This window comes from Podarcis pityusensis, assembly GCF_964106645.2.
Source record: "Podarcis pityusensis genome assembly, chromosome: 4".
Lineage (NCBI taxonomy): Eukaryota > Metazoa > Chordata > Lepidosauria > Squamata > Lacertidae > Podarcis > Podarcis pityusensis.
The window spans coordinates 50,015,763-50,042,058 of NC_138027.1; the positions used below are offsets into that span (position 1 = coordinate 50,015,763).

The window sequence follows — 26,296 nt, forward strand, 5'->3', positions numbered from 1 at the left end:
GCACTGTGGATCAAATGTTGATTTGTGGGATCTGGAGCTATGTAAGTAATTTTCAGGTTCATCTGCATTGTAACATTAGCATTATCAAATTGAGAATCAGAATATGTCCAGAGTAGTGATGATTTTGATCCAGAATCTAGATAGGGTCTCAAAGGGCCCCGTTTTGGAAGCAATGCAAACCAAACAAAGGAATAAAATAACTGCCTCTCCCTAGTTCTTGGTCAAGTATTTGAAACTGCAGCAAATTCATCTGGACTGCAAAGAACCTTTACAATACTGAATTCTAACTTTAGTCTTGTAATTTGCCACCTAGGTTAAAATCTGGACCTAGCAGCAAAGGCAGCTGTCAGGTAGATAATGAGAGGGAAATATCGGTACAACTGGGCTAAGGTCATCAAACCATGACATAAACTGGGTTTGAAAGAAAGAAATGCCACTTAGTCTGCAGGAGTTTAAGACCTCAGTTGAAAGAGGCTTGATAGGGAAATGGCATGAATTGGGTAGGAAGAAAAAGAAATGGAAGCAAATATATAACCTCTGCTCTCACTTTGGGGATAATTATAGATCCCATCACCCAGAAAGAAGGGTGTGCTTTGTCGTAAATGTGACTCTGTAGGGAAACATATAGATATGTTCTGAGGCTTCAGTAGAAAAAGGGAAATTTATTATCCCTTGCTGTATGAATGGAAGGACTATTTGTCAGAAATCATTACAAAACTTATTTCTGTTTTGTACATTAGGAGCCAAAGCTTCTTAGAATACAGATGCTGAAAGTAAGATTCTTCCAACCCCTATTGACAATGGTCTAAGTATATAAAAGGCACACAGAAGGAAATGGTTGCACTCAATCATAGATCAGTAGCAATAGGTACTATTAAAACTTAAAATCTGAAAATGCATAGTGGAAAAATGAAGATGAGAAGATACCTGGAAACAGAAAAGAAACCCAATTGTAAGACCAAGTAGCACCACAAATATTGAGGTTCCTTTCTTCTGGAATGCTGGGATGCAACTCAACTTGCACTGGAGGCTAATGTATCTGCATTAGAAAGGGTAGATAGAGGAACCTCCAAGTTTCCTGGCCTGCCCTTTCTGACCTAACCTATGCCGACATTCCTTTGGGTAATCTCTTAGGGTTGCTGGCCTCTTTTCTTAGTCTCTTCATCTTCATCCTCATCTTGGAAGAGGAGACTTCTTTTTTTGTATCTCCCACTGAGATGCACAAACAAGCAAAGTTCAAGGCATCTCCACGAGTTAGACAGAACTAGGATCTTTCCTATAAAGCATGTATTCCTTGTAATAAATGTTGTTTTCTTATTTTACAGAGTCTCTCTGTGAATATATCCAGGTTAAAGTGATACAGGGATTCCGTATTCATTTCAGTTTCTGCTGAAAGTTTTAAGTCTAAACACCAACAGTTCCCTACGGGTCTGCCATCTCATCCTGAAACTATTGTTCTATAATTAGTTTTCTCTTCTTCCATTTGCATCAAGCAGCCTAGCCTCCTCCCCATTACCAGAATTGTCCTCTCACTGTTACCTTTGACTTGAAATTTGCACTAGCAAGTGCTAACCTATTAGGACAGCATGTCCTTTGCAGATCTAGTCAACACTTCCACTGAAATGGCCAGCCAATAATTCCAGCCAAGGACCTCCTGAAGGCGTAAAAGCAATATTTATTCTTCATAATTCAGTCAAGACAACATTGTACCACTTTACATTGTGTTGATGAGAGTTTTATGTAGCTCTCATGTGACGTTCCAGGTAGTAACTAAACACACCCATCTAGAATCAAGTATCTGCTTGTAACAGGAAGTGATTATAAATTTATGTATGGAACTGAAAAAGTGAATAGAGAAAAGGGTTTTTTTTTAACCCCATATCTCTCTTGTAACACTAGAACTGATGGATACCCAATTCAATTGCATGTTGCAAGATTCAGGAAACAAAAGTTGAAGTGGTTCGAACTTCCGGGGTGGCGCCATCGGCAATGGCGGACTCCCTCTGATCCGGAGGGACTAGCTCCGCGCGAAACGGGTCTTTTCCGCTACAGCGAAGCGGGGACCCTTTTAAAAATCACAGGCGGATGAAGCCTGTGACCATGGGACTCGGCGGGCACCCTTAGCGCCCCCCAACCCGCAAAGGAACCCACTAACGGGCTCCGAAGCGAAGAGGGGGAAGTGGCGCGGTGCTGAGAGTCAACTTCTTTTTCCGTGGAGCGAAGCCGCATAGCCGTTTCCAGAGAGCGCTGCCTTTTTCCTGGGACAATTTGGCTTCTAAAATAATCACCCGTGAGTACTTAAATTTTGGACAATTGGACTTTAAATAAGGACTTGTGAGCAGAAAGGAATTGGACTTAAAAAATTACTTCAATTTGGCACTGAAACGGGAAGGTCTAAACAGGAAGTCAGCCTTCCGTTTCTTTGTAGACAGAATAAAGCAAAGACAACGTAAACTAGAGCTCAGAAAATCGCTTCTAAAAGATTAACTTTCATCATTTAAAATTGTTGAACCCCCCTTCGGAAGCAGGAGAAGAAGGGGGATCTTTTTCGGACTGTTTAAACCTGCAGAAGTGAGTTTAAAGTAAAGTAACTTTCCACCGTCCTGATCCTGGAGCGGGGTGTCAGGACTGACGTTTTAAGCTCATTGACCAGAGACAAACGCTTTTGACAGATAGCTAAAAGAAGAGAAACATAGTGATTCCACTGTTCCCTTTCGCATTTTAAAGGAACAAATATTGACAAAATATCTCAAAAAGGAAACCTTGTTGCTAGATTCGTCCTTAAAAGAAAGAACAAATAGAAGTTTTCCCCCTAGAGGGAGACTGTGAAACTGTAACTAATTTCAGGGAGCTTGCAGCTGTTACAGATTACAATCGTGGGAAATAGACTTGTGACCTTGTAGGACAATGTATTCAGAAGCTCTGTTGTGTGCTCTCTGTAAAACAAATGCCCTACTGGAACAGTTAAATGAGAATACGGATTTGATGACTAATGCGGTCAGAATTTTTGAACAGGCAGTGGGAAACTATGTGGAGCCCACCCAGGAATTAAACCAGGAGTGTGCCCTGACAGAACAGATGAGAGAAGAGGATGTTGCTGAATCTTGGGCGCCAGAGATGGAGGGAGCTGTGGCCCTGCAGGAACATGAGCTTTTGGATTTGACAAATGAACTTGGAAAAAGCCAGATTTGGAAAGATAAGGTTTGGACTGGTTTGGAAATGGGGGGTTGGATAGACCCCCCTATGCAGGGATGTTTGGACTTTCCAAGTCTGGCAATAGGCCGTGAGATGTTTGGGGCTGTGGGGGCTCTTAATCTTGGAGAGATTCTGAAACATGTTTTTAAATACCACATGGAGTTTAGTCTGGACTTTGGAAAAGGGGCTGATTTGTTGAAAAGGGTCAAAAACATTACCAAGCTGGAGTTCCCATGTGTGAAAGGAGAATATGAAGAAGAGCCGCGGAAGGGACATGGAAGAGACTTAAGGGCCTCGGATATAAGGTTACCAGGTTAATGCGCTAGATCAATGGGATAAAGAGGACTGACAAAACCCGGGACCAGGAGGAAGGGACGCTGGATGAAGATTGGATTGTTTTTATTTATTTCTTTTTATTACTAGGATTGTTTTATAAAATCGATGAATGTTAGAAAAATGTTGGAACGAAATTACTTGGCTCTAGCAAAAATGTCTAAAGAATTAGGTAAGAATATTATGGTTATGAGAAGTAGGTAAAAATAAGAGTTAAGTTTTAAGTTTTAAGGTTTTCTATAAGATAAGATGAAAATAGATTAAGGTAATGTAATGACAGAACATTATGAAATATGGAAAGGATTTGCTGCGATAATTAATAACTAGGATACAAAAAAAGGGAGGAGGAGGAGGTCAAAGAAAGAAGGTAATGAAAGTTGAGGATTCGAGAATGATGGATTTGTTTTTATCTGTTTGTGGTGTATCTTTGTTTTTTTTGAATTTACAATGTTTGATGTGGTTTGTTTTTTCTTTTTCTTTTTTTTCTTTTTCTGCTGTGTTTTTTTCTGTAATTCTAAAAAATTTTCAATAAATATCATTTAAAAAAAAAAAGTTGAAGTGGTTCTTCACAGAGTGCACATTAAATGATTGAACTCTCTCCCACAGGAGGCCATGAAGGCCATCAATCTGGGTGGCATTAAAAGAGGATTGGGCAAATTCAAGGAGGATAAGGCTACCAGTGGCAGTAGCCATGATGGCTACGCTCTGTCACCACAGCTGTACATAGTAATGCTTCTGAATACTAGTTGCTGGAGGCTACAGGAGTGCGGAGTGCTCTTATGCTCAAATTCTCTTTGAGGGTTTCCCACAGGCATCTGGCTGGCCACAGGATGCTGGACTAGATAGGCCATTGGCCTGATTCAGCAGGCTCTTCTTATGTTGGGATTAAGTGCAGAATATATTCATACAAGCATATGGTCACCCAACAGTATTGCATCAAACCCTCAAACCAGCCATGAAGGGCTGCAAGTTCCAAGAACCCTGTTCAAATGGCCTACCAATTTACTTCCATCTTCTTAACCCCTGCATTCCTAATTTCTCTCCACATAAGCTACAGGCATTTCCTGCCATATCAGTTTTCATTCCAAGATGTGTAATGGCAGGCTCCTACTGTCTCTCTTTCACAAGAGGAAAAAACTACTCTCTAACAAGCTCCTGCAATGGACCCCTTAGGGTCTCATTCTCCCCTGAATCAATTTCCATGGCAAGCAAAATACTATTCAGCATGCAGTCTCTTATAATTATTTAGTTTCTCTTTAGGGCTTACTCTAGCCCAGCACCTAAACTTCTCCAAGACAAAGCAAGGGAGAAAGTGGCCCATAGGCAATATTTCACCCACCCAAGTAAGACTTCCCATCGGAAATCAATTTTGTCAGTAGAAACTGGAAGCAGGGAGTTTGTCTTAACAGTGAATTTCCCCACTAAGCCAAATCATAGATATAGCATATCAGAATAAGTATGTGTCAGAGAAGACTATGCTGGGAGAATTGAAAGATTCCTTTGCCTCCTGACAGGAGTCAGAAACATAGCAAAAGAATCAAATGTGCTCTTGTGTCATTTCTGCAGCAATTTCAAATCGAGACTTCCTCGAGTTAACCATGCAGAAAAGTCCTAAATGAGATATACTCAACTCTTCCTGAATATTTGCCCTTGTTCCAATACTTGACTACTCATGGCCACTTCTGCAACACTTGAGCACAGATAGTACTGTATAGTGTTTAATTAGGGCCAATGGTGGACTTTAGGCTCTCAAATTTCAGCAGCACCCAGGCATCTGATGCCTGATACTGGTCATAGGAACCTTAAAATTAGCAACTGTGAGGGTATGTTTAAGTGTTTTTAGGTTTTCTAAATATTTTTAGATGGATTTAAATTGTTTTTCTGTTTTGTAAGTATGTTTGTTGCCCTAGGTTCCTTTGGGAAGAAGGGATGATGATTATGATGATGGCTGACCCTGTCCTCTCCCAATTCCAGATCACTGTTAAGTATTATGTCAACCAATATCCCAAAACACCAAACATTTAAAAAGGAATTGAATCTAATTCCAAATGCATTGTAGATCAACAAAGGTATGACACAACGCCATATTTGTAGGCTTCTGATTCTGTTACCACCTTAATTGGTATTTGAATTTAGGCTGGAAAACCTAACCTTGAAGATCCGTACTCTAATATTCAACTAGGAAAGTCCATCTCATAATACTTCGATGTTAATTGTTTTCAGGTCTATTTTACAAAAGTTAAGAATGCTCGCTGAGTTCTAATTAAGTATCTGCACAAGTCTTCTCTGAATCAAAGTCATGGATATCTATATTTCATTTTACTTTTAATTAAAGCATAACTCCTATTTCAATAAGTTGGCTCACTTTAAAAGATAATAGAAGATGGCGACTTTGCGATTTGTAATCCAATTTATTTGTGTTGAAAATGATCTCCTAATGTCATTATACTCATTATTAAATGTTATTTGATACTGATGGAATATTGTTTAAAATGTATTTTTAATATTTTACATTAGACATTACCAGTGCTATTTTCTGGGAGGACACAGGGGTATGCATACCCCTAAATATTTTTGAATCTAAGTTTGGCTTCAGTGAGGGGCAGTATTTCAATATGAGTAGGAAAATGAGAGTACCTCTAAACATTTTTTTTTAAGAAAAAAAAGCATTGGGCATTACACATCAGTGGTGACAATAATAATGATGTTGTAGTCAACTGACTTTTACTCAGTGTAAATCCATTTAAATTAATGGTGATGACTTAGGGCTAGTGATTTTAGTGGGTCTACAGAGGTTTCCCAGTGGGGAGGGCAGTAGAAGGGGGAGTGGCACTTTCCTGTTTCACCCGGGGCAGTGAAGTGGGATGGGCCACCCCTGGTCATTGGATGCAACCAATGGCTTTTGCATGTCCTGATAGCTCTTTCCACCACATACTTCTACAAAAGATATTGATGGGTTCCCTTCAGCTTGGATCTAATTAATCATGAGGCTGGACTTGATTCAGAACAAGGGAGGTGCCATCAGTCTTTAATCACAGGAAGTGTGCTTTATACAATTTTGAGGGAATGTGAATATGTGACTGGCCCCCTCTCTAGATAGCCATGCATTTGGCATATACATCTACATTGGCAAAGTCTACAAGCAAGCAGCTGTTCACATGCCAGTTTCCATGCTATCGGGAGCCAGGCATGATGAGCAGGGTTTCCTCAGTACAAAGAACCATGCTGGCATATGGATTATCCCTGATAAAGCACTCTTCACGTACCTTTCCAGTGAATAGGGGCAACTGATTAAGGGCAATCCAGTGGTGTTTTGTCAGTGGCTTAGGTCAAGACCCTGTTGTTTCCAAATATTCACCAAATACACTGCTTTTACACATAAGGTGACAAACCTTGCCCAAATAGTCTTATAACAGAATAAAAACAAAACAAATTTCAAAATACTTATAATCTGAAGCAAGAAAAGGAGAAAATTAAAACCATAACAATGAAATCATAAAAAGATGTCAAAGTGAGACATACACATACAGCATATAGATACATTATCATTTTTATTCTGAAAGTTTTGATTACGAGTTCTACCCCACCCACCCCCCACTAAAAATATTGGGAGAGGCGAATTTGATTTGGGTAATATTTTCAAAGTTTAGAATAGTCAAAGAGTAAAAGTCTTAAAAGATCAAGATATTGCAGAGTTCCTCCCACTACTTTTCCTTGTTTTCAGCAGAAACAAATGGGATTTTATCTTTTTCTTTAAGAAGCGAAAAACAGCAACTTGTTTGTTTTATAAGGTCACAGAGACAAATTGCCCTTTCTGCTGTTAAAGAAACCAGCTTGAATCTTCCCCTTGCAATTTGTCCTGGGTACTGAATACATTGTGTTTCCATATAAATGCAGTTAATGGACTTTAAAAAACACAAGATAAATGGCAAGCTTCTGAAGTAAAGTCACGGTGCTATCAGGGGTCCTATAGTGCCATCACACTGATTACAGGTGAGTTACAGGTAAGTGAGAAGTGAGTAAAATGCTCACTAGGTGCCAATCACAAATAATAATGTGTTCTCAAATGAAGAAGTGCTCTATCACTAATAATACCTTGCAATTTGCATATGTTCTACTCAACTATGGCTGCTGGTAGGTTTTAATTATGGCTATTTTTAATGCTTTGATGCAATTGCTTTATTGTGTATTTCAATTATGTTTGTTGTTACAACATACATAATATGTCAACACATATGACTTTATATGTGTAAACTGCCTGGAAGCCATTTTGGCATGCATGTAATTAATATAATAAAATATAATTAGTACGATGATGATAACGATGGTGATGAACACCATGGGGGCAGGTCTAGCCCAAGCTTGGCATGCTCATTATAATGAGCTAGTGACTGGATTCTAGTTTAAAAGAAGATCAAAAGAGATGTCCCAATTATCCAACCCATTTGTGTGTGGACGAGACCATCACGCCACTCCTATCTGCCATCCCGGGCCGCTCTTGTGAAGCCAAATTGTTCTCACTCCTAGCCGACCAGAACAGCTCGACAGCAGAGAAGGTTGCTAAATTTATCGAGAGAGCAATGAGACTGAGAGCTGCCATCTGAATGACATCAGTATCGTCATCCGGATTTCTCGCTTAGGATCCTATCATTATTATCATTATGTTTTATTATTAGTATTTTATTATCTCTGCCAAGTTTTAAGTACTGAGAGTATTAACTTATCTGCATCTGGTTATTATTATCTCTCTCCCTGCCCTGACCATTTATATTTATAATCTTTCAATTTGGCTGGTCTATTTACTTAACCGACCTGGAATAATATACCAGAGAAAAGGCCGCCACCCATGGGACAGAGGATCATTGATGAACGATAATCCAGCTTTTACCTAGGGTTTTAATAGGCCATAAGATTATACGGTAACTATATTTGTAATGTACTTTTGTCGGTGTTTGTCCTTTGATGCTATGGCCTGTTGGCTACGCAAATAAAGTCTTTGTTGTTGTTGTTGTTGTTGTTGTGTGTGGCGAATTGGGGTAGTTATTGGATCCGCGGCCCAAAGTGGTTTGGGAGTGAGCTTTATAATGGACGGGGGGGGGGGAGAAAGAAGACGTCTACAACTTTTACAATTATAAGCACTTCCCCCTTCTCTCTGAAATGGCTTCATTCTGCTTCTCCTCCCTATTTCAGAATGTCCCAATTCCCCGACTCCTGCCCCCAGGTGGGCAAATGCTGAAATAGAGAGATGCCACATTTGCACCATATCTTTAAAGCAGTATCATACCACTTTAAACAGCCATGGCTTCCCCCAAATAATTATGGGAACTGTAGTTTGTTAAGGGTCCTGACTCCTGGGAATTTTTAAGACACTCCCAATTCCCTTCACAGAGCTACAGTTTATAGAGTGCCTTAACAGTCTAGGTCTCTTCACAAGGAACTATGAGAATTGTAGCTCTGTGTGAGAGTAATGGGGGTCCCTTAACAACTCTCAACACCCTAGCTCCCATATTGTTTTGAGCAAGTAAAGATTGTTTAAAGTGGTATAATGGCATTTAAAATGTATAGTATCAACATGACCAGAAAATAGACCATCTCCAACCTAAGTGCTGCATTGAGCCGCTTCCTTCATAGACTCTCATTCTACACCAGGCTTCCTCAACCTCGGCTCTCCAGATGTTTTTAAACTACAATTCCCATCATCCCTGACCACTGGCCCTGCAAGCTAGGAATTGTGGGAGTTGTAGGCCAAAAACATCTGGAGGGCTGAGGTTGAGGAAGCCTGTTCCACACTAATAAATACCTGAAAAGGGCTAAAGCCTACTTCAGCCTTCTCCAACCTGATATACTCCAGATTTTTTTTACTACAGCTCCCATCCTAGGATGGGACCCTAGGAGTCCTCATAAGGGAGCTGGTCCTGAAGGAAGAATTGTGAGGGGAGAGACTCCATCAAGCAAGGCCTCTTTCCACCTGCCTTGCTCTACCCTCTAGTCTCTGCTTCTCAATGCGTATTGTATTGTTTTACGTACTGTGGCTTGCTGTTGTTTTATTGATCATATTATTTATCGTAACTGTTGAGTGGATTTCTGTTTAACTTTTATATGTTGATATTATTTTATACTATTCTAATGATTGTTGAATGTTACTTTTTTGATGTAGGTTGACTATTTTAAAGTTATGTTTTATTATCACATTTTTGTATTGCATTAGATTGTTATAAGATGTACATTTTTTGTTTCTTCAGCTTGTAAACCGCCTTGAGTATTGTAAGATAGAAAGACGGTATACAAATTTAAAATGATGATGATGATGATGACGATGATCCTCCCGTGCTATTGGCCATGCTGGCAGGGACTGATGAGAGTTGCAAATTCCAAAACATGTGGAAGGAACCAGGTTGTGGAAGGCTGGTCTTGGGAACGTAGCTAAAACATTATCTTCTTCTGAGGTATAAAATATTGTTCCCCAGTTCACACAACTCTGAGTTTCTGGCACAGTGCTCTGCTTTCCTATTTACAGTGGTACCGCAGGTAAAGTACTTAATTCGTTCCGGAGGTCCGTACTTAACCTGAATCTGTTCTTAACCTGAAGCACCACTTTAGCTAATGGGGCCTCCTATTGCTGCCGCGCCGCCAGAGCACGATTTCTGTTCTCATCCTGAAGCAAAATTCTCAACCCGAGGTAATATTTCCGGGTGTGGAGTCTGTAACCTGAAGCATATGTAACCTGAAGCATATGTAACCCGAGGTACCACTGTATTTCATAAAATTTACATACGGCTTGACTGTAGAAAAAAACCTTAAAGAGGTTTCCTGTCGCAAGATGTAGCTCAATCTCCCAGGATCCCTAACATGCAACATTATAGAATTTCAAGTCTCAAATGAGAAACTTGGAATAAAAAGTATTTCACATGTTCAGCATTGTCTTAGTGCACCTATCTAGTTGTTTCAAATTTTAGTTTAATATCTATGCAAAGGCAACCTATTTTTTCTAATACCTGGTGTGAATATATAAATCTTTCCTGAGACTTGTATTTTCTTGACTATAATACAACTAACAGATTTATACTAGAAATATATAGCATCATAAATTCCTACCTTAAAACATCCTGCTTCTGACTCTTCTTATCAACTTTGATATAACATGAATCAGCACACACAATAATCTTACATTCCCACCCCCCAATAAATTTTGCCCTGCATCTGTGCACTTGCCGATGCTTAGTTTAAAAATGGTATTTCTTGGAAGAAAACTTCATACTTGCTCTCTAGAACTAGTCTGTCAGGTGAAGTCAATGGAAAATAATGAGAATCTTTTTCCAAATGGTATTGTTAATCAAAGGAGGATACAGCTTTATCACAAAATAAAAGGGGGGGGGGGTGCCAAAATAAAAATCTGGGTAACTGCCATCAATGTATCAATGACAATACATTTTAAGCCTCCACATGAGCAGTGTTTTTGGTTGCTGACAGGAACAACGTCAGTTGCCCCAGGGACACAGAACACAATATAAAAAGCTGGCTGCTGAGTAACGCTTCAGGAAGTAAACGTGAATTCAGAGAACGTAGGCTAGAAACAGCTCCGCATTTTTGCAATACTGTGATATAACCTAACTGTGGAAGGGCAAGAAGGCAGAAGTAGAAAATCCATACTGGGAATGTGCTGCACATGTGAAAAACTGCTGTGAAGAAATACCATATATTCTGATATGGAAGCAGGTAGGACCGAGCTGGCAGGTGAATTTGTTATTGCTTTCCAGGAGGGAAAGGAGGAGGGGACAAGTTGTGGGGACTTGGCATGGTGCAAATGGACCAGATGAATCAATCCAGAGTTCCTGCCAGTGTGTTTGCACCCTGCTGACCTCTCCACTGTCTCACTCCTGTCCCTCATGGTAAGCAGCAGCAACCCACCTACAGGAACAGGAATGTAGCAACTCTACCCTGCCAGGTGAGCCTCTCCTGCTCTGATGTCTGGACAAAATCAAAAATTTACAAAGAAACCTAGAACAGGAATTTGGACTATAATCCATCTTCTGATCCAGTCTACAAGGCTTCCCTAACCTCGTACCTGCCAGGTCCCACCTTCTTGATTAACTGAATAAAAGAACCCGGATGTCAAAGCAGCGGTGAGGAGTATTCATGACACTGAAAGTTAGTATTGACAATTTTATTAGAATGGTTTGGGGTTTTTTTCATTTCCTTGCACACCCAATGGATCTCCACAGGGATTGCACTCTGTTAGAAGCCTTGCCTAAACAGTGCTTAGCCTTGCCTAAACTGCCTGCCTTATTTTAAATGCCTACATGGAGAATGCATGAGTCATCTTACTGGGAAAGTGGCAAAATAAATGTTTGTAAGCCAGGTATCATACATCTTTCAGACAGCTAAAAAATCCTACTCTTAGCATTTATCCTCTTTCAATACGAGAAGCTGGAAGATGAGGTACAAACCACTTCATAAAACTGGAAGGCATGGTCCAGTTACTCCAAATAGTTGGCTAACATCAAGGAGGCAGGTGCAACTAATTGAAATGTCTTGTGGGTCATTCTCAGGTGAGATAGTTCAAAATTCAGACCCCCACTTGACCCCAGAACTCTCTTGTGGGAAATCAATCAATCAATCAATCAATCAATCAATATTATTGCGGTCAAAGACCAGACAGCTCTTTTGTGGGAGTAGAAGGGACATATGAAGTTACTTTCATTCTAGAGCAAATCAGCTAAATTCAGTGTGTCTCAGCAAATATGACCCAGTGCTAAACTAACATATGGTTAAATCCACTAGCAATTCATTGGTTGTGCTGGGAAGAAATTCAAGGTCCCTTCACATCTGTCAGTAGCATGTCTCACTTTCCCCAAGTTGTTATTCTCAATTATTTTCATCACCTCCCCAGCATACACAGATTGTAAGACTGATTCCTGGTGCCTTTGTTGCACAGATGGCTTCAATGCCTACCCAACATGAGCTATTCAAGTTGCTTTTGTTGTTACGCTATCAGTATACAGAGTGCTTTACAGAGTGAAATCAGGTAAGCTCCAAGGAGCTTGCAACCTATTTGTTGACACTGCTGGTGACATACGGGGGAGGAGGAAGGAAGACTTAGGAAAATGTGACAAGCAAATGGAGAAAGAGAACAAATGGGACGGGTAACAAAGAACAAATTGTTCCTTGTTGAGTCATGAAGCCAATATTTCTGTTGAGGATGAGTATTAGTTTTGGACTACAACTCCCACCAGCCACCATCTTGGCTGTGAGGCTTGAAGGACACACTCCCTGCTTTCCAGGCCTTTTCCCATCTGACCTGGGAGGGCAGGGCCTGACTGATTCTAGCTACAAAAGCTAAGGCTGTTAAACAGACTTTTGTCCTGGGGTATTGCTTAGGGCAGAGCTTTCCGGACTTTCCATGTTGGTGACACGCTTTTTAGACATGCATCATTTCTTGACACAGTATTTCAGTTTTACTAGCAAACCAGATATTAAACTAACCCCTTTCCAGCCCCAGGAGGAGTGCAGGAAGCATTCACGTGACACACCTACACACTACAGTCAACACACTAACATGCCACAACACAGTTTGGAAAGCTCTGGCTTAGGGGTTTTTTGTGGGGGGTATTATTGCTGTTATTGATGTTAATTTTTTGTGGAGGGGATATGTATGCACTGGGTATGTGCATATGACTGTGTGTGGTGACCACATTCACTGCTGAGAAGTGGCAAATGGTGAATTTAGCCCTTGGACAAAAAACGGTTACCCCCCTCCGACGTACCACACATTAAAAATATTTTTTTTCCCTGCCCATACTGTGTACAAGTAAATGTTTCCTATAGCTTCATATGTACATTAAAAGCCTCAACTATTCTTTGTGCTTAGAAGACTGGAGAGACAAACCGAAAATAAACGTTTTCAGTTCTAAGCAAATCATTCTTCTTTTCTGACAGTGTAATATTGCTGCAGTAGTATGCCCCTGATGCCTAGGCTACATCTAATTGAAACACCACTTTTTACTGTCAAGCTGAGCAGAAGTCAAACGCATATCATTTGTTTCAGTTCTGTCATGCCACACAAGTGTTGCATATGAAAGTTCGCTTCTAATGGGGGGAAATGTAAAGCAGATTATAAATAACTTTACAGGACTTGCATTATTAATATTACATTACCAAGCAAACTCAAGGAAAATCACATTTGCATATTGATACTGTAAGTAAGTTTGGAATTAACAAGACAGCAATCAGGGTAACACAAATTGTGCAGCGATGGGAACCTTCAATCACAAATCATATGCTTTGCCTTCCCTTTGTATGCCTATGTTGATGTTTCACTCTATACCCCAAAGCATGTTCCCTCTCTGGTTCCATAACCCACTTTTGGAATCACTATCACCACCAAACTTAACACATTCATCCATTCATTCATTATTTACATCAGTAATGTAGGTGCCACCATTTGTCTACAAACAAAGGTTTCACTTGACTTGGTGGTGGCACATGGAGTAGGACATGTCTCTGAAGAGGATTGGTAGGTAGAATGGAATGGTCCCAACCTTGTCATTACACCTGAAGTGTATAATTTTAGGACCCACTTTCTTATAAGTTGTTTTAAACCGTTTCAGTTTTTAAACACCTGGTGACCTTTAGAGTGAAAGGTGGACAATTAATAATAATAATTAATAATTATAAATCATTTAGGGCTAACATCAGCTGTTTAAAATTGGAGCCAGATGGACTAGCCCAGTTTTAAATACTTCAAGCCTGGCACAGTCCCATGGACTAGATCATATGCCTCCTTTTTGCTCTCGCCAAGATTGACCTTTCTATAGCCTCACAAAGGAGGCTTGTTATGTTGGGTTTACCTCTCTTAGGGACAACCTCTCTCTGCCCACAGAAAGGGAAAAGCCAAATGATCCTACACCCCCTGAGAAATCTTCCCAGGTACCACAGAACAAATATGTATCCACAAACCAAAACTAAGTCCATTTGAGGCAGACTCATTTCCCTCAAATTTTCTGTTCTCAAGATATGCTTATTTGTATCCAGTTGCCCATGACTGTATGTATGTATGAACAAAATGAACTGACTTTGTGCTTCTTGTTATTAATTCAGGTGCCCTTCTTTTCCCTCTTTTTAAGAAAAAAAACAAAACAAAACGAGGAAAGTTTGTTCTGTGGTTTTTTGCAAAGCAACAGGAATAGCTCTTAACACTCCATTGCTGACTGTTTGTTCATTATAGACTGTACATAAAAATGGATAAAGGAAGAAAGGTTTTACTAAATGAGAATGGTTAAGAATACACACAAAGGGTTGTCTTCAATCAGTAATAACCTGATGTCAGGTGACATGTTTATTATAGTACTTAGTGCCCTGGCAGTGAAATGAGGGTGTACCTGTCAGAGATTACATACTTACAATTGTCAAATCAAGTCATTTAGTTACTGACATCATGACAGTAGTCAACGCCAGTTTATTTTTTCATTCCATTGTACCTAATGTCACCAGCAGGAGAAACATTTCAGTTTTTCTTCCACTCTGTTCACATGTTATGAAAAACATTGTACAATGACACAAATATGCTTGCACAGTCCCGGCTTTAATTGCTTAATTCTTGAATTTCAAGTACCTCAGAAAAGATGTTGAGGTTTGGTTTCTCTTCCTTGCTTTTCAAAGAAGCTTTGTGATCCTGTTCTGGTATCTTTGTTTCATAAGATAGAAGTGAGAAGGCAACACACACATACACACACACACACACACACATACACACACTAATGTATCTGTCACTCACCATACTTTGTTTATCTTTGACTTTTCTTTCAACTAGGATAATGAAAATCAATAAAGTAGTTTCACTTCTACGCATTCACAGTTTGCAAGCTGCTCTATATTATATCTGAGAGCTAAGATTCTGCAAACTTGCTTAACCCTAGGCTTTGCTGGTCAATAAGAGACCATTTTCAATTTTAAAGCTGGTATGTATGGTAGGCTATATATTTCTGTTTTTAGAGTGAATCTCTTGGCTATGAAGTCACTCTGTATTTCCATTACGTGTCAACCTTTCATATACAGTTTCATTACAAGTTTATTTCCAAGAACTAATATTTATCAAGAAGGGTATTATAGATGGATAGGCAAATGCATCAATTTCGGTTTCTCTAAGGGTAGAATTAAATGTAGTGCTAAGTAGTAGCACAAGCATTTCTCCCCTCCTTGCACACTGTTTTGGGGAAATCTCCTGAATCTCCAGATTTGAGGGCAGTGCAGGGGGCACAGAAGGAGGAGTGAGCAAAGTCCCATTTTGCATTAGCAGAAGTCTTTGAGCTGGCTTCTGCTACAAGAGCTCAGTAGTTGAATCTGACTCTCAGTCTCTCATTTACCAGACTCCCATGCCAATTTGTGAATTCTTTTTTTAAAAGTCCTCGTGAAAATTTATCAGCATTTTAGTACACATTTTTCTCCTAATATACACAACGTGCAAATTTTCCTAATGTACACAAACTTTCACTAATATGTGCCTTTCATGCACTGTTTATATACTCTGCATTCTTGCACACACTAGTGGGCTGGAGAATTGAACTGCAAAATTCAGAGAAATGTAAGTTTTGAAGGATGACTGTGCTTCAGTTCATATATTGGTACAGGCAGAAAAGGGTAAATTGGCTAGATTCATCTTTAAATGTGAGCTTTGCCCAAGTGAGCTGAATAAAATGTATGCTGGGCCCATCCCTAACTTATACCTTGTTAAAACAACAAAGATGACAATGATGCACACAAATGTACTGGATCTGTCAAATCAGGATGAATGCTTATGCTCATTCATCTCCTCATATAACCTCCCCACAAACAAATGCCCAATAAAGACTTTGTGCAGGATATTCATAGAATTGTAGAGTTTGGTGGGACACACCAATGGTCATCTAGTCCAACCGCCTGCAATGAAGGAATCTCAACTAGATCATAAAAGGCAGAATTCAGGATGAATGTTTGGTAATCTGGAGGAGCCCTCCATATGGTGAACATTTCACTTGCCTACAAAAAGTCTGGACATACAGTGATACCTCTTGTTACGAACTTAATTTGTTCTGGAGGTCTGTTCTTAACCTGAAACCATTCTTAACCTGAGGTACCACTAACTAATGGGGCCTCCCACTGCCGCTGTGCCCCCACTGCACGATTTCCGTTCCCATCCTGAGGTAAAGTTCTTAACCCGAGGTACTACTTCCAGGTTAGCAGAGTCTGTAACCTGAAGAGTTTGTAACCCAAGGTGTTTGTAACCCGAGGTACCACTGTATAGCCTAAATTTGCCCATGGAAACTTGAATTCTCTTTACGATACAGCATGAATAATAAATTATGGTTCTATTACAAGAAAATCTTTCCAGTAGCACCTTTAAGACCAACTAAGTTAGTTCTTGGTATGAGCTTTCGTGTGCAAGCACACTTCTTCAGATACACTGAAACAGAAGTTGCCAGATCCTTCTACATAGTGAGAAGGTGGGGAGGGGTATTACTCAGAAGGGTGGTGGGAATGGGAGATTGGCAGATAGCTGGGATGAGCCTGCTGACGACTCTTAACGACTGTAATGGGTCTTACAGGAAAAGGCAAGGGGTGAGAAGGTGAGAAATGGCTTAGTCATGTATAATGGGATAAGAATCCAATGTCTTTGTTCAAACCAGGTTTCTCCATGGTTTTAAGTTTGGTAATGAGTTGCAATTCAGCAGCTTCTCTTTCCAGTCTATTTCTGAAATTCCTTTGTAGTAAAACAGCTACTTTGAGATCTTGTATAGAATGTCCTGGGAGATTAAAGTGTTCTCCTACTGGTTTCTCTGTTTTGTGATTCTTGATGTCTGATTTATGTCCATTTATTCTTTGGCGTAAGGTTTGGCCTGTTTGTCCAATATAGAGAGCTGAAGGACACTGTTGGCATTTGATGCCATACACAATGTTAGATGATGAGCAATTGAATAGTCCCGAGATGGTATGTGTGATGTTGTTGGGGCCAGTAATGGTGTTGTCCGGGTGTATGTGGCAGCAAAGTTGGCATCTGGGTTTATTGCAGGCTCTGGTGCCAGTGTCCGTGTTAAGTCTGGTTGTAGTATTATTGTGGGTTAGGAGTTGTTTAAGATTGGGTGGCTGTCTGTAGGCAATGAAAGGTCTTCCTCCCAGAGCTTGAGAAAGAGAACTGTCATTGTCCAGGAGAGGTTGTAGATCTCTGATGATGCGTTGTACAGTTTTAACTTGGGAGCTGTATGTGATGACTAGAGGTGTTCTGTTATTTTCTTTTTTGGGTCTGTCTTGCAGCAAGTTCTCTCTGGGTATAAGTCTGGCTCTGTTGATCTGTTGTCTAACTTTATCTGCTGGGTATTTTAGTTCTGAAAAGGTTTGCTGTAGATCTCTTAGGTGAGAGTCTCTGTCTGTAGAATTGGAACAGATGCGGCTGTAACGTAGTGCCTGGCTATATACAATGGACTGTTTGGTATGTTTGGGATGGTAGCTAGAGGCATGTAGATATGTTTGTCGGTCAGTTGGTTTACGGTATAAGGTGGTGTCCATGCGCCCATCCTGTATTTTTATAGTAGTGTCCAAAAAATGTATTTCTTGCATAGATTGATTCATTGTAAGGTTGATTGTGGGGTGAAAATCATTAAATTTCTGGTGAAAGGTGTCCAGGGTCTGTTGACCATCTGTCCAGATGATAAAAATATCGTCAATGTATCGCAGATACAAGAGAGGTTGTTCTTGTTCAGTTCTTTCTTGTATTCTTGTGTGGGGTCTGAGTCCAATTTTGTGTAAAAGGCGGTATTGGAAAGTTCTTTGTGAGCCTCCTGAATGTAGTCAGTTTTGTTCATGATGACGACAGCTCCACCTTTGTCTGAACAAGATTGTTAAGGAGCTACCCCCACACATCCAAGAACAGATCCTCACCAACACACCAACAGAACCTCGACCAGGAACTTTCTATCTTCTACCTAAAATACACAAACCAGGAAATCCAGGACGCCCCATCATTTCAGGTATTGGCACTATTACAGTGGGTGTCTCCGGTTATATGGACTCTGTTCTGAAACCATATGCCATCAGTGCTCCCAGCTATGTACGTGACACCACAGATTTTCTGAGGAAAATACAATCTTTAAATAATCTTCCCAACAATACTATACTAGCTACTATGGATGTGGAATCTCTGTATACCAACATCCCACACAACGATGGTTTACAAGCTATAAGGAACACCATTTCAGATAAAACCACAGCGGACCTTGCCACCAAACTCTGCCAATTTGTCCTTACCCACAACAACTTCAAATTCGGTGATGACCTGTTCCTTCAGATCAGCGGCACAGCAATGGGCACCCGCATGGCCCCACAGTATGCCAACATCTTCATGGCAGATTTAGAACAACGTTTCCTAAACTCCTACCCACTCAAACCTCTCTTGTATCTGCGATACATTGACGATATTTTTATCATCTGGACACATGGTCAACAGACCCTGGACACCTTTCACCAGAAATTTAATGATTTTCACCCCACAATCAACCTTACAATGAATCAATCTATGCAAGAAATACATTTTTTGGACACTACTATAAAAATACAGGATGGGCGCATGGACACCACCTTATACCGTAAACCAACTGACCGACAAACATATCTACATGCCTCTAGCTACCACCCCAAACATACCAAACAGTCCATTGTATATAGCCAGGCACTACGTTACAGCCGCATCTGTTCCAATTCTACAGACAGAGACTCTCACCTAAGAGATCTACAGCAAACCTTTTCAGAACTAAAATACCCAGCAGATGAAGTTAGACAACAGATCAACAGAGCCAGACTTATACCCAGAGAGAACTTGCTGCAAGACAGACCCAAAAAAGAAAATAACAGAACACCTCTAGTCATCACATACAGCTCCCAAGTTAAAACTGTACAACGCATCATCAGAGATCTACAACCTCTCCTGGACAATGACAGTTCTCTTTCTCAAGCTCTGGGAGGAAGACCTTTCATTGCCTACAGACAGCCACCCAATCTTAAACAACTCCTAACCCACAATAATACTACAACCAGACTTAACACGGACACTGGCACCAGAGCCTGCAATAAACCCAGATGCCAACTTTGCTGCCACATACACCCGGACAACACCATTACTGGCCCCAACAACATCACACATACCATCTCGGGACTATTCAATTGCTCATCATCTAACATTGTGTATGGCATCAAATGCCAACAGTGTCCTTCAGCTCTCTATATTGGACAAACAGGCCAAACCTTACGCCAAAGAATAAATGGACATAAATCAGACATCAAGAATCACAAAACAGAGAAACCAGTAGGAGAACACTTTAATCTCCCAGGACATTCTATACAAGATCTCAAAGTAGCTGTTTTACTACAAAGGAATTTCAGAAATAGACTGGAAAGAGAAGCTGCTGAATTGCAACTCATTACCAAACTTAAAACCATGGAGAAACCTGGTTTGAACAAAGACATTGGATTCTTATCCCATTATACATGACTAAGCCATTTCTCACCTTCTCACCCCTTGCCTTTTCCTGTAAGACCCATTACAGTCGTTAAGAGTCGTCAGCAGGCTCATCCCAGCTATCTGCCAATCTCCCATTCCCACCACCCTTCTGAGTAATACCCCTCCCCACCTTCTCACTATATAGAAGGATCTGGCAACTTCTGTTTCAGTGTATCTGAAGAAGTGTGCTTGCACACGAAAGCTCATACCAAGAACTAACTTAGTTGGTCTTAAAGGTGCTACTGGAAGGATTTTTTTATTAAGAAAATCTTTATCCAACAGTATCACATAACATATATACATATGCGTGTGTGTGTTAGATACTTGTGGGATTAAAATGCTTGTCCGAAAATAGCAAATGTCACCAGTAGTTATTTATTCGCTTGAGGTGAAAGAATAAGATTAGTCACTTGACAAAATTGTGGAGCTCCTCTTAGATAATAGTACAAAAGGTCAGAATGCTGTATGTCAAGAACAAATTGAAACAGTAAAAACACAAATACTGTACATTGCAAAACAAGCCATCTTTACAAAACATAGATGAAAGCCCATGTATTGATATATATAGCAAGTCACAAAGGTTAGGAAATAACAACAGTGATGGCAGTCTTAGACCCTTCAACATTTTCCTGTGAATATCTATTTGGAATGGAACAAAATTATCAGCAGCAGATATGGGCATCTACTTCCCTAACCCAAAACAGTGAGGAAGAAAAATACGAAGGACAAAAGTGGTAGACAGGAGTGGTGCTCACCTCTTCTACTTCCCCCCTGTAAAACTCAATCCTGCCACCATCACCACCCATTTGCAAATGTATTATGACAGGGTTATATGAAATTAACTTAGATCCATTAAATTAAACATGTCTATGCTAAGAAAATCTTATTGGATACAACCCAGATTTTCCAGGGTTTTAAACAGAAGACATTCCCAGGCCTACCTAGAGATGCTAGGGACTGAACGTGGAAACTGTTGCATGCAAAAACATGTGTTGTACCTGAGCAATGGGCTTTTTGATGATTATAAATGCAGTAAGCACAGTCTGGCTTTCTGATGCACACACAAAATGAATTCACGAATGAAAAAAATAAATACTTTTTCACACAAGTTATTATCAGTTAACAGCCAACTGAAATTTAAAATACGGTAACTTCCATGGTATAATTTGTTAGCAATTTCCAAACAGTGTAGAAATTGGAGAAACACCATTTTAGTAGATCAGTTACTTTGTCTGAAAAATGTACTTTTTATTTAATTTCTTTCTCCTTTTTTAGATGGAAGGCCTCCTGACAAACAACATACATTTGACTTTATAGAGCCAAACATTTAGAAATTCAGACAAATGATCAAACATTTGAAGACCAAAGCTAGATTCTTTATAATATGTCTGCCCTAGGCATCTCCCTTGGCTCTCTAAGTGGTAAGGGCAGACCTGATTTTCAAATATATTTCATAGACTTGATGAAAGCGTAAAATGTAGCTAGATTAACACTGAAATGAAAAATACATGTGAACCTAAATATTTTAATTTTGACTCAGTGAGAAAACTGAAGCTGCAAGAGTGGTGAAATATTTTAAAATATGAAAGCAACTAATACAAAAATGATATTTAAGAAGCACTTTAAAAAAAAAACATACACTTTTGAAATGGCCTAATGGGCAAGCTTGTTGAAGCAAATGCAGAAATGTAATCAAGAAGCAATTAGAAGGAAATGATGTATTAAAATGGATAAACTTCAACAGACTAAATAGCTCTCATTTTGAATCATTTTTACAGCATTGTGAATTTAAAACGTAATGGGCAAAAAGGCAGCTTCTGCCTCTTCAAATTCTGGCAAGCTAAGAGCTTTTTTTCCACTTGATTAAATCACTGTAGGAAACCAATATACATTGATTAACTTTCATATTTCTTCAAAGGAAGGGAATGTTGCATATGTGAAAACAAAACCACGTGGGCCGAGTTAATTTGAATATAGTTAACAGACATAGATGAAATTTCTCAAATCTGAGATCTGAAATGCTCTGAGCATATTTTTTTCCAGAACTAGAACATTCACTAAACCTGATGAAGTCGGTTTTTGTCATCACAGAGACTTAATCCAATGCCCATGGCAGTCCATCAAAAGGATAAGTCCCTTTGTAGCTAGGTCAGAAAATAAAGGAGACAGTTTGATTTAACATGGCATTTATAGTTAAATTACTTTTCAATTATATCCCTGTGGTTTGCAGACTAACAGACAACAAAATTGGGTTCTGGAAGCCATTACAGTAGCCAAGATACTAAGACCCCATCAGAACTAGACATTTAAAGGAGAATCAGTCCTGACTACCCCCAAAATCCTAGGAATTGCAGAATATTAAGAGCATGGGAGTTGTTAGGACACCCATATTTCTCTCACAGAGCTACAATTATCAGAGTGGTTTAACAGTCAATTCCTCTTTCCAGAGAATTCTGTCATTGCAGCTCTTGGAGGGAAATGTTTCTTACTTAGCAACTCTCATCAGCTTTAAACTACAGATCCCAGGATTATTTGAGGGAAGCTACAGCTGTTTAAAGATGTGTGATACTGCCAGAGTTGGGAGGACAAATGCACATCATCTACAACTCAATAGTTTCACATCCTCTCTACCCTTTGCACATGGTTTATAGTGATCTATCTCATTTAAATATGTATTTGCACATATAGACTGCCCATATTAATCTATACATTTAATGGAACTGAGAGACGTTTTCCATAACTCACTTAACGTGATGAATATGACTTCTACCACAATAATCACGAGAGTCCGTCTGCAAAGAAATATACATTAACGTTTGAGAGAAAATGTAACAATCAAAGGAAACATCAGCAAAGATACCACTATGATCCATCTACCATCTGAATCATCACAATGTACCTTTAAAATTCCTAGAAACTAACAGATAGCAGAGCCAGAAACCCCCAACAGGATTCTACTATCATTTACTTTGTGATACCTGTGATACAACAACCCAGCAGATTGCTGAAGAGCACTTGCCTCCTTTAATAAAGTATTATAGGCAAGTGATTCAATTAGTCACCTAAGCTAACAGTATGCTCTGCACTGGAATGTCTTGAACCTAAACCATCAATAGCAGACATCTGCCCAGTCTTACTAGGAAAATCACCAACTGAATAACTTCCATTGCTGGTCAAATATGCTTCTTGGAATCCATGCATTGTTCAAAAAGAAAGAAAGAAAGAAAGAAAGAAAGAAAGAAAGAAAGAAAGAAAGGCAAGAGTCACACTTCTGCATTTTCCCCATACGGGAAATACAAGAGATATCATTTGTAGTTCAGGGATCTCACAAAGTATGAGCTGTTCCAATCACCACATGCCCACTTGTGACTGGGAAATCTAGATTATATATACTGGTTGAGCTCATGCTTTATTTGCCTTTTTTCCTTCAAAAGGACTGATTAAAATAGTTATTTTAAGTTTTAAAGTTATTTTGCATTCATAAATCAACTGAATGGTGCATTAATTTGAAATTACTTGGCAAATGATTTACAAATGTCTAACACTCTGAGGCAGAATTTATGCAAATGGATTAACTGGGTATCTTAGTAATGCAGATGACAATTATTAATGTTTTTCCATTAGTACAGTTAAGATGCATGAAGTCAGTGGTATTTATGAATCCTAATGCATTCACTTTGCAAGCTATAGTGTTTGGTAAAGGGAAAAAACAAATTTGCTAATAGAAATGCACTTTTTATTAATTAACATTTCCAAGTGTACTATAATAAGTTGCTGATAGCAAAATCTAATTTTAAATAAAGAATTAATCTGATGTCTATCTCTCAGGCTCCCACTTCAACACGGCAAGCAGGTTTCAGCAAGTGTTTCTTCAATGTGTTTTAAGATACCTGGTTCCCTACCCATGCCACCCCACCCACCCACAGTTTTCACTTTCCCTGGTGTACAACATTCCTTCACTGCAAGGATGTAGGGAGTGGTGGCCACAAGAATATCAGAAAATTGTATCAACTTGGTGCACAAAGTCACTCTTGTTTTGTGTTGTATTCTGTTAACCTTGAGTTTTAGTTTTAAGCAGTGTGTCTTTAACAGCATCCAGTAGTTGAGGGGAAAGGGGAAGGGGTGAAGAAGTAGGAAGACTATTCTGAGAATGTGATGATTGGTTATGAATAGAGCTCTCTTTGAGCATTATTAGAATCTATTTCTTATAGTTGAAAGGGTAGATACAAAACTCCACCTCCCAGTTTCTTGTCAACCTGCTGCCATGTACTTTCCTGAACTGTTCTTTAAGGATAAGGCATGGGAAAATGGGACCACTGTGTTGTACTCCTAAGTATAGGGACGTGGGTGGTGCTGTGGTCTAAACCACTGAGCCTCTTGAGCTTGCCGATTGGAAGGTCAGCGGTTTGAATCCCCACGACAGGGTGAGCTCCTGTTGCTCTGTCCCACCTACTGCCAACCTAGCAGTTCGAAAGCACGCCAATGCAAGTAGATAAATAGGTACTGCTGAGGCGGGAAGGTAAACAGTGTTTCCGTGCACTCTGGCACTAATCACGGTGTTTCATTGCACCAGAAGTGGTTTAGTCATGCTGGCCACATGACCCAGGAAACTGTCTGTGGACAAACGCCTGCTCCCTCGGCCTGAAAGTGAGATGATCTCCGCAACCCCATAGTCGCCTTTGACTGGACTTAACCGTCCAGGGGTCCTTTACCTTTTACTCCTAAATATATAAATTCAAGTCTGTCAAAAGCCTGACATAGACTTAGAATCTGAAATACATACCACAAACCTCTTTGGGTATGAATAGACAGGGCTAGTGCAGCCTCTGAATCTCTGCCACACAGAGCAGGCAGTAATTCCACCACTCTCTAAGTATCTTGGAGGCCTTGATGCTACCAAAGTGCAGAACAGGGGAGGTATTGCTACACGTATTCCAATATCTATGGAGTGCCAGGGGGACAGCAATACTCTCTTAACATACCAGAGGCTTCCATGCATAGGTGGCAGTTTCACATTGGAAGTTATTTGAATCTATTGATTCTCTAAGGTTAGCCTTCCATCGTACATAATTAAATGGCATTTGAGCAAAGTAATTTCTGTGGGATAACCAGCCAAATAAAACCAACATGCTTAAGTCTAATTAATGAATGAAGGGGTTAAGACCATAGAGTAAGCTGTCCTGCCAGGCTTAGCTCACCTTGGGAAGGACTTGGTAATCAAGCCTTTGTTCTCCTCCCAGGAGTCAGCTACACTGGTGAAGAAAAAGCGCTTTATATGTGTAGTATATGCATTATAACACTGTGACACCACATGGTGCTGTGGAATTCCGTTTTTGCCAATATGATTTCTTATACAAAGTTTACAACACATTTAACTGAAATGCTTCTTTGATCCAACCACTGTCTACCAAAGAAGCTCAATGTGTAAAGAGGTTTTGAGCTTGTTGATGCAGATCACACTTCACGGCTCCTACAGTTGCATGTGTTCCCATACCAATAATTTAGGAACTCACCACTGAAGCTAAAGCCAAATTTTACTGTCTGTGCAACCTTTTCTGAATACTGTATGGAAAAGCACATGAATTTGACCTTTGGAGAATTTGTAAGTAAACTATTTCTAACTTATCAAATGTGTGGACTTTTACTATGCTAAGGGAAGAGGGAAACTTTTGAAGGAACTTAGAAGGGCATATTTTAAAGGTCTATGTCTCCACACTTTAATTTCAATCTCTATATTTAAATCTCTGTTGGGGTTCTCTCACCAAAGAGTACTTGCCCAACTTGGGTCTTTGCATCCAGGAATTCTCTTTTATACACCTATTTTTCCTTGCCACCAACAGTTTCAGGAATAGCTTGCAATATAGCACGAGTGCCTGCTGCTCAAAGAATCCAGCTGGGTACATACAATTCCATGGGAATATTTAGAGTAGCTATTTGGATGCTATCCAGTCTTATTAAGTGCTCCAGAGTTGCTAATTTTATTTCTAGTGCATATATCTCAGTGAAGTGATGAACCTTGTCCAACAATTTACCTAAAGCCAAACTTTCTCACTGTATCCAAGCAAATTGCTTCCATATAATGACAGTTATCCACTGAGACAGAACCAGCACCACATAAATGCTTGTTTTGGCATCTTCTGGGGCTCTAGGATGTCCACCTCTGATACTCAACCTTTAGTTTAAAAGACAAAACAAAAACCTCAATTAAGCCATTTGGAGCTGTGGCCTTTTCCCCCTTTTCAT

General features: G+C 39.7%; 1 protein-coding gene across 1 annotated transcript in view; it reads right to left on the minus strand.

The window, feature by feature from the left end:
• The window catches only part of LOC308476368 (uncharacterized protein), a gene marked incomplete at its 5' end in the record, with an annotated part of 38,390 nt that overhangs the window by 7,022 nt on the left and 5,072 nt on the right, over positions 1 to 26,296 (minus strand). Inside the window, 2 exons of the mRNA XM_081003911.1 lie at positions 22,799 to 22,845; positions 25,252 to 25,305. Coding sequence (XP_080860037.1) covers positions 22,799 to 22,845; positions 25,252 to 25,305 — 101 coding nt within the window. The remainder of the gene's footprint in view (positions 1 to 22,798; positions 22,846 to 25,251; positions 25,306 to 26,296) is intronic.